The sequence below is a fragment of the Convolutriloba macropyga genome, chromosome 4, assembly GCF_964194025.1.
Source record: "Convolutriloba macropyga chromosome 4, txConMacr16.3, whole genome shotgun sequence".
NCBI classification, from domain to species: domain Eukaryota; kingdom Metazoa; phylum Xenacoelomorpha; order Acoela; family Convolutidae; genus Convolutriloba; species Convolutriloba macropyga.
Window position 1 is genome coordinate 70,761,611 of NC_134471.1, and position 12,270 is coordinate 70,773,880.

The window sequence follows — 12,270 nt, forward strand, 5'->3', positions numbered from 1 at the left end:
TGACACATACGGTCTATAAGGAGAGTTTTTTCAAAATTGATATTCGAGACTCAAGACTAATATTCAAGAATTAGGGCATATAAGTTTGCAACTACTTAGATGCACACTATTGATCTTTAAAAAAAATGTTCATAAAATTTAAAGTTCCATAGGTGAGTTCAGAAGTCATTTTTTGAGTGAGGTAAGTCACGCAATTGACCTAAAAGCAGAAATAACGTCACGCACAAAAATTTTAATTGCAAAGCAATAGAAGTCACTGAAGTCAATTCCAAGAAGTCAGGTCGTAAGAATCATCGATGGAGACGACGAATTAAAAAAAAACCACGATGTCCCCAATAATAGCCGCTATCGCTTCGCGGCTATTAAAAATATATTGTCAGTAAAATTCTCTGACAAAATCTTTGTTTATAATGCAAATTCCCAACTATTTTTGGAGAATAATGTCAATTGGAGAGAAAGTTTTAATTGCGCTGAAACTGAGTTTGACCGATTCTTCGTCTGACCCATATGAATTTTCGGCCTCAAAAACGAGATAAACAGGTAGCGCCCAGCGGGCATTAAGTGCTCTTAGAGCTTTTCAGATCACTATTCTCCAATTGTGCGATTCACAGAAATTGTTTTGGAGACTTATAACTATGGTGTGAAGGGCGCTTCTTAGAGGTTGACCCCCAAACAACAACCCTCCCTCACATCGCCCCCCCCCCTCACTTAACCCCCAATCCCCATCCCTGCGAATCTTTTAGGCCGTAAGACCCCTTGTAGCCAAAGACTCTCTCCCACCGTTCCCCAGTCCCCCCACTGTTGCCCCCACCGCCATCAGCCCCCCGTTGTGCTCACCCCATGACCCTTTAATTAGGCTAAAGCTAGCCTCAACAAAACATGGCTTGCTACTGACAAAGCCAGCTGGTCGTTTGAGAGCAATTCGCTCTACGTTAGTCGGTTATGTTCTAATAGATTAGTCACCCACCCAATACTTGGCAGAGAAGAGAAGTGTTAAGTAACAGTTAAATAATGCGAAGACAGGAAGATCTTGAAGATGTTTTTAATAGACTCATAGCGATAGTGGCTATTATTAATGCAATCGTGGTTTTTACGACTTGAAGAGAAGCATTGGTTTTCTAAAGGGTTTTTTTTTTACCGGAAGTACTATTTGTTCAGACGATATTTTGACCTAAAAGCAAAAATGAATAAAATTGCCGTGTAAACTAATTTTTTCTGAGCGAGAAAATTTGTCTGATGATGTGCTGCGTTTAGTGAATGACTTTTTGACTTTGAAAGTAGTTTTTCACTGAATCGCACTTGTAGATAACCGTTTTTAGCCGTTTTTCGTCCTAGTGGCCCAGTTTTTTTGCTTCCTTGGTTTTTGTAGAAATAATTTTTAATCGATGCTGTATTGAAATGTAAATCTCGTAAATTGATACCACAGTGTTTTGCAAAGCCCGAAAATGCATTTGAAGTTCAAAATAATAACATATTTTATAATTTTTTTAGTTAATTTTTGGCTTTTTTTCTAGTAATTTCATTTTTGAATCTTTCAGTCGTCTTTTTGTCAACAATCAGTTTATATAGCAACTTACCTTTGATAATTCATATACTGAAGCCTCATTCTACCTCGATTTATTTTTGTTTTATAAAATTGCGCAAATTCTAATTCGATTTTGGTTTTCCATTTTTTCTGTTTTTTGTTTGTATTTTGGTTTTAATTACTAGAAATAGTCTTTTTGTGCAATATGAGGGACTTCAAGTTCGTTTCAACAAAAGTTCGATCAGTTTTTGGGCGTTAAGTTTTTGAAGACAGTTGAAAAACTTTTTCATAAATGCAGCCTCAAAAATTTATTGAGCGTTTTTTTTTGCAGAATGCTTCAATGTTTCGTATGTTTGCATTCCGCTTTTCCTTTTTTTTTGTTCTGTTCAGGGGGATGGATCTATGTCTTGGATAATTCGTTGTCTTCTATGTCTCGAATTCTGAACAATAAAACGATTTCGTTTTTCTTGACTTTCTCAATTTGATTTCCAAAAATCAAAATTAGTCTTTTCGTTACGGTGTTCCGTACGTTGTGTCCATATTCTTCACATCTAGTTTTTATCATTCTAGTTTTGTCCTGGCACCTACATTTATAATCGTTATATTGATTTTTCAGTTGTTAAAAAATTGATTGATTTCAGCTTTTTCTCAGATTTTCGTCATTTCTTTGGTTTGCAATTGATTTCATTCAACTTAAGGCAGTACTGAGAGTTAGCTAGAAAACCTTTTCCAAAATTTCCACTTATTCTATAAATTTCAATTTTCTTCGGGCCTTGGTATTGTTTTTAGACTATTTTTGCCTTTGATTTCTGTTCTCTTGCTTATGTCTTTTCTATGATTAATTTAGTTTTTGATCTGGTATGTGTTGTTTTTGTCTTAAAAGTAGTGATTAGAGATCTAATTGTAGTATCTTTCTGACTCCTAAATATCAGCGTTATTTTGAAAAATTCAACATAGTTTCTAAGATTTATCTGCCGTTTGCTTTCGCGTTCTTTCAGAGATTAGAATCATGAATTATTCGAGGGCAATTGATGGCCCTGTCAGTTTTTTCCGCCCATCAGTATTTTGACCATCCTAATTTTTACGAATTTTTTTAACCTTACCAAACTTTGTCAATATTAAAATATTTTGCTGCAATTTTGTATCTCTTCGTGACTGTGGTTTAAATTTCACCAGATTTTAGACCAGTCCTGGGGAGGTAATGAGATAATGGTTTAATTTAAAAGCTAATGGCTTCAGCTGAAATTCCGGTTTCTTATGAAGTTTTGATGCTTCGAGTCGCTTCGGAATTCTTCCGGCTATGTTTTTTTAATTCGTCGTCGCGATCAATGATTCTTACGACCTGACTTCTTGGCATTGATTTTTTCGGTGACTTCAGTGACTTCTACTGCTTTGCAGTTAAAATTTGTGTACGTGACGTCATTTCTGGTTTTAGGTCAGCTGCGTGACTTACCTCACTCAAAAAATCACTTTTTATGAAACTTTTATGAAACTAAAAAGAACTTTTTATGAAACTTTAAATTTTATGAACATTTACTAGTTAAACATCAATAGTGTGCATCTAAGTAGTGCCAATCTTTTTTTCCCTAATTCTTGAGTATTAGTCTTGAGTTTTTGATTTCGAATATCAATTTTGAAGAATCTCTTTTAGGGCTTTTCCTTTATAGACCGTAAGTGTCATAAAATTGACAGTCCGCATCTAACCCAAAAAGTCTAGTGGTCTAATAAAGGACTGGTGGTCGATCTGTCTACCTTATATTCGTAGTTGTTTCAATTCATGGAAGGCCACAAGCGTCTATCGCGGCTATTTTCCAGCAATCTGCCGGCTATGTTTTTCTGCAAGAAGTGCCCTGTCTAGCTTTCAAGTTTCAGATGCAACACCTATAGAGTTGCTGTTAATTAAGGATTAAACAAGAAAATTTACTGCGAGTAGCATAAAATCAGAAGCAAAATTCAAATCCCTTACAAAACGGCAAGTTTTTTGAAAAATTTTTCTTAAATTGATCCCAATTTTCAATGAAAATAACAATGAAAAATTAACACTAATCAAATTGAAAGACTGCTAGAAACTTCTAGAATAAATAATTTCTTTCACAAAACTCATCAAATGTTATAAAAAACTCAAGAATACGAAACTGCCTAAGCGGTTAAAAAGGCCTTATGGTAAAGCAAATAGCTAAAAAGTTGAATATAAAAGTGTAGTATTTGCTTTAGATAATCAGAAATGCTTCGATGCGCATTTTCATTGCTTCTTTTCAAGTAATTGGAAATACTTTTGAATAAATAGGTTAGAGTTTGAACTGAAAATGTGTAGAGTGAAAAGTAGGTTCACGTCAACTTTTCAAGCTCTCTTGCAATAAAGCGTCATGAACAGGAAACCACTCTCTCGTATCTGCTTTTTAGTTTTCTTTAGCAATTTGATAAACAGCAATTTGCACGAATTTCACTTGTTTCAATTACACTCCAACAAAATTAATGATCAAAAAAGATGCTTCACTAATATTCCTGATCCATTCGTAATAATAAATGAAAAGAATTCATAATTACTTAAACAACTCACGAACAACTTGGAAAAATACAATTTGAAGTTAAATAAAGAAGTAGTTTAGTCCCAAAAACCAACTGAATTAAGAAAAAGAAAACGCCTTTTTAAAATCAAATTGAGATCTTTAAATTGCTCGCGCAACAATAAGAACGACAAAATGGGCTCAAAAACCCGTGTAACTTAAAAGAAAATTGGAAAACTGCAAAAATTTGAGAAACTGTTTTAAATTTCATGATTTTGTTTAATTTCTCAACAAAAATATTGTTTCATACAATCAACACTGCAATCATATGATGCCTAATGAATATGGCCGTGCGATGTTACCTTGCATCTCCCTCGATGCACCGTTCGCTTATTTCCGTCCTCTGCGTGCAATGGGCTTCCATTCAATCCTGTCAAAACAAACTGAATCAAAGCTGTCAATATGGTCTATTCGCGCTTCGAAAAATAGCCAAAACCATTTAAAAAATTCTTACAGCTTAGCGTTAACAAAAAATGCGCTTGCTAACAGAAAATTTTTCACGTCCCAGTTTCTTGCTCTGTCGAAAATAGCGTTATGAATAAAAACCACTCTTTTTCCTCCATTCTCTATTTTGTTCAACCTTCAGACCACTCCAATGTTTTCACGCTTTTCATTTCCTACTTCAGTTGTTTAATTGATCAAACGAAGCTCTTCTACCATTTTTTCGTCCGTCCATCGAATTCACTGATAAAACTCACTTGCATCTCGATGCACGGTTTTCTCCCTTACCACCGCATTCTGCTATGTAGGCGTAAATTCCAGGTATAAAGGGCTGTCTAGTCTTTCCCATTATACCCCCCCCCCCCCAGCTTAGTGATCATATAACCAATAGCCCTGTCAATCATGGTTATTATACCATAATGGGGATATAGTTTCGTGGGTGGGGGGGGGGGGTTCATATTGGCAAAGACCCGGGCTGTCTTAAGTGGTTTGTACCCCATCCGCTCGTATACCCGTCCTCCTTTGCCCCCCCCCTCCCCACCACACAAACACACAGTCTAGGTAGCTTTAACTAACGCCAGCTCACGCCAGGGGATTCAGAACAATTTGATTGACCTTAACCGGTTATATTCTTATGTTATTAATTGCTCTCGAAGTTTGAGGCAACTATTGTAAACGTGTCTTTTTATGCATAATTTTTGCTTGGCCCATTTTGCGCTTTTTTTCTAGAGGATTCTTTGACTTCTCAATTGACTTTTTTGCGCTTATCTTCTTCGTTTTTGAGTGATCTGAATTCAGTTCAATCCAAAGTAAAGTTTATTCCTAAAATAAAAGCGATTGTAAGATTGGAAATCACTCAGGACAGATAGCCGAGTGGTTACCTCATCTGTTGAGAATTGTATGTAAAATTAAGTGAATATATGCGATTGTTTTTTCTACAATTATGTACATTGCAATTATTTCTCTTATTTTTTTCACATTTTCACCACTTTTCCTCTGCATTCTTTTTGGTTATGTAAAGTTTGCCCAAAAGTGAAATCTCTACGCCCTCGTCATTGAAAACTTCTCCGTTTGTGAAGTTGCCTGAATTCCCTAAATTTGTGAAAGGAGGTTATATTTAGAAAAACTGTTGCGCGGTAGAATTTTTTTGTGCAATGAGACAAAACTGGTTGCGCATTTGAGAGTAAGGGGTTACTTCACATGACGGTAATCGCATTTCGATTTCGTTTCATCTGTTGATGTAAAGTTTTGTTTTAGTCTACTCCATTGACAATAAACACATCTGTTCGACGGAAGCGTTCTAACTTTGATTTCAATGTCAACTTGAATAGTTCCAATGAAGGTGGCTCTACCTCTAACTCTCCCCTAGATTTAGTGGACAAGAAGAGACACAGTCAAGTATCGGTCGAAGACATCCAATGTAAATACGACATGCAATATCACACTTTCATGACAGCTCATCGAATACATGCTCAGAATGCACAGGCACAAAGGTGAGATAGTTATTGATTGCCCTCAAACAAAGTTTGTAGCAATTATATTAGTCCTGCTGTTCGTTTTTAATACGATTTTTTCTACTACCAACTTTTCGTCTGATCGGTTTTTTTCATCTGAGCATTTGACTATTCGTCCTCAAAATCGAAAACAGGTACAGCCCGGAGGGCATTAAGTTTCTCTTTGAGGCTTACTATTTACTAGTCTATAAGTATGCGATTCCCCGAAACTTTAGGAGACATAATTTCTTGACGGAAGGGCAGTTCTGCTCCACACTTCGACCCCCTCCCCCTCCCTCCCTCGATCACGTCACAGCCCCACTTCATTCCCCTCCACCTCATTCTCGTAACCCCTCGCGCTCGACACCTGTTTTGTTTTTATGTATAAACTTCTCAAAAACTGTTAGAGCGGATTCAGAAGCTTGTTTTTTTTTCAAGTTTGGCGAACGTCATTAGTAATATTTGAAACCGTCAAGCAATCTTGGTGTAATAATTTAGTTAGGTTCGAGAATAGAATTGTGGTTCCACTACTGTTGATACCACTCGTTTGTCAGATTTCTTCTGATCTGTTGCACAGATATAATTTTCTTTTGTTCTTCAGATGTTTAAGTAACTACACCAGATTTTGAACACTGTCCGTCCTATAGAGTATGCAACTTTTTCAGTTCACGGCGCTTAAGTTGAAAATGGCCGAAAGGCAGTTTAAAAGAAATACTAAATGGGCATTAAATATCCACATTAGCGTTTATTCTTTTTCGATTTATTTTAAGGAACAAACTAGACGTTGACAAAGAGAAACACGAAATAATAATGGCCACATCAAATGCAAGCTCGACCAGTTTGAATGTTAGCGGGTTCTCAGAGCACAGTGGCAAAGGAGACAGTGGACTAGCAGGTAACTGTGCAGCAGCACATGTTGAATGGCCTCTAACGGGTCTGAACATGCTGATAGCTAGACTGGTGTGGGATGCTATGAGACAAAAGAGGTGGCTGTCCTTCGTGGCTAACAAAATACAGAACAAGCTAGCCACTATCAAGGTATGATATTCTCATTGAATGATACAAGGATATCCGGGGGAGATTTTTGTAACTGACCGCAGGCAAATTTTGCGGCAATTAGCGTTTTTAATTGCTTTAAAATAAAGTTTAGCAATTATATTAGTCCTTGGGTCTTTTTTTATGCAATTTTTCGCTTGACCAATTTTTCGTCTCACGCCGTTAATTTATCGTTCCCAAGCGATGCATCTTGGTTTAGTATATAGTTTTTGATAGTCGACGTCATGACTCATCTATATGAAGGGCCTTAATTATCATTTTATGACTTGAAGCACATTTGACCCAACTGAGTTTAGCTAAATTGCGATACCTTTTTACTGGCGGCGTGTTTTGACAGCGGAGAAACGATAGCGAGGTGATTAATATCATCTTAATTTCTGTCTATTCAAATCATATTAGGGCGCTGTTTTTTTATTAGGATCTGTTCAAATATTTGAAGTCAAATTAGAGTCTTGGTTTCAATTACGCCAAAGTAAAAAGCGATCGAAGAAAACGAGTAGGTAACTCGAGGAATTTATCCTGGATTCATGTTGGAGCCAGAAAATTTTTTCGAATGAGTTTTAGGTTTTCGATAGCGCGTTTTTTGCTCACATACGGTAATTTGACTTCTGCTTTGGCTCTTTTCTTGAATAATGCTAAAAGTGATACATGTGCTCTAATAGTGCATAGTTTCCGTTGTTCGAACCCCTAAATGGGCAACTAATTATTTTTTGTGAACTTGATACTTTCTGTTTTCATAGAGAAAATTAGTGCATTTTTAATTGCTCTTGAACGTTCTTAGCAATTATTGTAAACGTTTTAGTCTTTTTATTCAAATTTTTCGCTTGAACATTTTGCGCTCTTCTGCGTGGACAGTGCTTCTGATCAGGGAGCGGGAGGTCAATGGCTCGAATCCCGGCGTGGTAAACTATTTTTGCTCCCTTAAAGAAAAATTTATCTAGGCTACAGCCCCTAAATCAAATTGCCTCGCCTGTCGTTCAAGAGCAATTCTTCCGTCATTAGTCGGTTTATGGGTGCCCTCTCGATTGTCATTACTTAGATTAATTAATGACAGGTCCCATTGTCTTTATGTATTATCGTAAAATATTAAATATTCGTGATATCATAAGTTTTCCTTTTATTGATAGCCGTCCTTTGATTCTCAGCTGGCTATTATAGCGCTCCTAATTTTTTAACTTGGGGGCCCGTCTTTTTTAAGATTTGTTCACACATTTTCATGATTTTTAAAGTCAAATTGGAGACGTGATTTTGGACACGCCGAAACAAGAAGTGGAGCGAAAAAGTGAGTTGTTTTGCGGCGTGAAATTTTATCACTCTTATTTTAAAATAGACTGAGAAAACGGTGGCTGAACAAAAATTCGCCCTCTCGATTGCTGTTTTTGTTCACATGCGGAAATTTGACTTTGAGTTTTCCTATTTTTCTTCAATTTTTGATGGAACGTTTGTCTGAGTGGTTTTCCCAATCCATTTATTGTCCATTCTAGGTCTATTATTTTGTTTAGACTATGAAAACTCTTTGAAATGTGTCAGGACCTGTCTTGCTTTGTGTCACTTTACCTTAGTTCACAGCTTGTTCAACTTTTTACATAAAATCTTTTTGACTTTTTTTAGGCTAGTTTCTTCCTTCGCTCATTTTTCTCAGTGCTTTTAAACAGCAGTTGCCCAGCAAGGCAATCTAAAGTGAACAGAATAACTATCGAAAAATTAAATCAAAATAGAAGCGGGATGAACCCATAAAGCCCATTTTTAGATCCCTGCCCCTGGAACTTTGTCCGTATCAGTTTTAGTTACCATCTCTTATGCTTACTGGTATTTTTACTAGTGCCCCTTTCCTCTCACTGAGAGACGGGGAGTATTTCTAACTACGAATTTTCGTCAAAATAGTTTGCACTTTAGAAGTGTTTTCGTACAAAAATATTTTGTTTTTCAATTTTTTGTTCTTTTAATCCCAATCTGCCGGGTATGTTTTATTGTTGTGTTATTACTAGGCTCCTTAATCATTACGTATGGGTTCCTCGAATCTCCAATTAGGCGTAATTTAACTCATTTCAGTTTTTCAGAGTAGATTAATATTTTTTAATAACCGCCGTCAGTCTCTCAACGGCTATTATTTAAGCGCTCTCCCTTTCTTAAAAGTCGTTTTACTTTTTGAGCTTTGTTTTTCGTTTTACATAAGTCACGATTTCCACGCTTGACTTTTGACTGATATCACTCACTGTTTCAACTGAATGAAATTTAAATTCTTTCACGCATTGAATTGCGCAATGTGGTGAATACCGTCAAAGTCAAACGAGCAAAATCAAAAGAAACGGGATAAACCTTTAAAGCCCGACCATTAAGTCAGTGCATTAGGTTATCAAAGTTCATTAGAGCTATTGCTAGCTGGACATTAGTGTTAAGCTTGATGGCTTCCAGTTTAAAAGCTGAATCCATTATAGGTTTAGAATCTAACTGAACCAAATTAAAACACTTTTGACACTTACAAAAAAGTCTGCCAATTTCTGTTACGATGTGTTTCCCGATGTGGGTTAAGCGCATCAACAGCGGCTACTTTCTGAAAATATTGTTCACTTTCTCAAAATATTGATATTTTGAGTAGCGACCGTTTTAATTGTTCATCCTGCGGTCTTTTGACTTAGTTTAATTAACGACATGACCGATAGTCTACTCTGGAAAAGTTAATGAACTTGATTTTTGTTTTGATAGCTAATGGTTTTTTCCGAAAATTTTGTAAAGGTTTTGAATTTTTTTCACTCGGTCTCTTATTGATAGGTTTAACTGGGATAATTTAAAGCATTTCTTGGCTTAAACCTTTAGCCAATGATACTTTCCAACTTCGACATTATTTGTCTTGGAGAAGTATCTGTTGATATTTGGCAATCAATTCAGCGACCATATAATGAGGCATGAATCTGTTCAGCTGTTCACTCACTTATTTTGGCAAAATTCCTTTTATGAATAATGTATTATCTGTTGGTAGTTTTGTGACTTTTCCCTTAGTGATTATGTAAAGGATGTTATCCGATTTGTAACATTGAATAGTTTGATTTGATCTGATAGCTCAATATGTAGTTACGTGTTATATTGCCTTTGATGCCACTTATTTTCAAACAGATCTTTGATCTATTTCTGAAAGTCCATTTTGTTACTTCGTGTTTCTCCATTTTTCCTTTTATTTGGAAAAGTTTGTTGTGACGTTTTTAAGGACGAGCAATTTGAAAAACCAGATTTAACAAGATTTTAGTGGTCTGATTTTTTAATTGCTCTCAAACGAAGTTTGTAGCAATTATATTAGTCATGTCGGTCTTTTTTAATGCGATTTTTGGCTTGACTGATTTTTCGTTTGACCCATTTGACTTCTCGTCCTCAAAAATGCGATAAGCAGGTAGTCCCCTGCTGGCATTAAGTGCTCTTAGAGCCTTTCAGCTCACTGTCTCCAAGTATGCGATTCACAGAAACTGTTTTGAAGACTTATGCTTAATTATGTCAATGTCTGATTAACAGCGTTCTCATCTTCTTAGCAGGCTGTTGTAGCTGCTGTAGTTTTTTTTGAAAGAGAAGTATCGGTGGAGCGTCCTTTTTGGTGAGCGAATCAGAGTGAAGAGAGAATTATTGTTTGTGCTTTTGCGGTTTCAGAGAGCAAGAAATACAGTTGTGAAAAACTTAAGCTAAGCAAGCGAAATTTTTTGATCACGTGGGACTTTTTCGAAGCATTTTAGTTTTTGCTGTTTTTTTCTCGAGTAATGTGGGCTTGCTTAATGTCAACATGTAACTGTGCCATTGGGAGCATTTTGACCGTCTTAAATTATCAGAGTTCTATGCAATCTTGTTCTTGTTGTGGTTTCACCGTTTCAGCCGCTTTTTTTTAGCTGTTCTTGTACTCTTTTCGTGTTTTCAGTGTCTGGGATAATTTTACGGGTAAAAATAATTTGAATTTTGCTGATAGCGGCGTCAGCAATTCCAGGCGGCTTTTATTGCGTTCCTTATTTTTTTATTTCGTCTAACAGATTTTTGTTTCGTCTTACCTTGACTTCTTGGAATTGACTTTTTCGATGACTTCAGTGACTTCTACTGCTTTGCAGTTAAAATTTGTATTCGTGACGTCATTTCTGCTTTTAGGTCAATTGCGTGAGTTACCTCACTCAAAAAATGACTTCTGAACTCACTTATGGAACTTGAAATTTTATGATGATTTACTAATTAAAGGTCAATAGTCTGCATCTAAGTAGTGCCAAACTTATATGCCCTAATTCCTGAGTAATAGATTCTTGAGTTTTATTAACGAATGTTAATTTTGAAAAGCTCCCTTGGGGTTTTTCCTTGTAGAGCAAATGTGTCTCATAAAAATGACGAATCTAACCCAAAAAGTCTCGTGATCTATGAAAAAGCGGGTTGTCGATCTGTCAATCTTATTTTTTCAGTTGTTTCAATTAATGGTAGAGCACAAGCGTTTATCACGGCTATTTTCCGGGAATCTACCGGCTGTGTTTATTCATTGGAGGCGTTTTGATTTCGTTATTATCTTTTCAGGTTTGTTTTAAATACGAATATTGGTTTAATTTGAATAATTTTTTGCTGATTTTCTGTTTTCAAGTTTTTTGCATATTTCTTTTTTCTTTCTGGCTTTCAATTTACTTATTCCTGTTAAATTGTTTATTTAGGGTTGGTTGTGGGATTATTGGTACTAAGTGAAAAGAATTAAAGGTTTCTTAGCACATATTTTTTTTTCATAAAAATAACTAATTAAATTCTGCACTTTAATGTTTTTAGTTCTTGCTCATGTTTTACAGTGCGTATGGGCGTTGTGTGGGTGCTCAATAAATAATAGTGAACCGTTTCTAGTGGGTTTTGAAAGCGTTTATCTATACTTTTACCCAATTTAGAGACAATCTCGTAAGAAAAAGTTTAACAGGTTTTTAGAATTTTTCCTTTAATTCTTTATTTGTGTCGGTTTTTCTATTTTTTTGAGATGTTCCGTTGGTTATATTTCGCGTCATTTGATCTTTTTTGGCGAACATAAATGAGTCGTACAAGAGAATATATTACAAGCAATGCTTTTGCTGTTGCAAAATTTTTGTGTAAATTTTTGTTTTTGATGTTTTTTACCTAATTCTTTCGTTTTTTTCTGACTTTCAAAATATTTTTTTGTTCCATTGTGTTATTAGGGGCCTTGGTAGGATTTTTGATG

General features: G+C 35.7%; 1 protein-coding gene across 1 annotated transcript in view; it reads left to right on the forward strand.

The window, feature by feature from the left end:
• Positions 1-12,270, forward strand: part of LOC142337868 (testis-expressed protein 2-like) — a 70,864-nt gene that overhangs the window by 32,479 nt on the left and 26,115 nt on the right. Inside the window, exons 8-9 of the mRNA XM_075387470.1 lie at positions 5,791-6,026; positions 6,797-7,064. Of these exons, the coding sequence (XP_075243585.1) occupies positions 5,791-6,026; positions 6,797-7,064 (504 nt within the window). The remainder of the gene's footprint in view (positions 1-5,790; positions 6,027-6,796; positions 7,065-12,270) is intronic.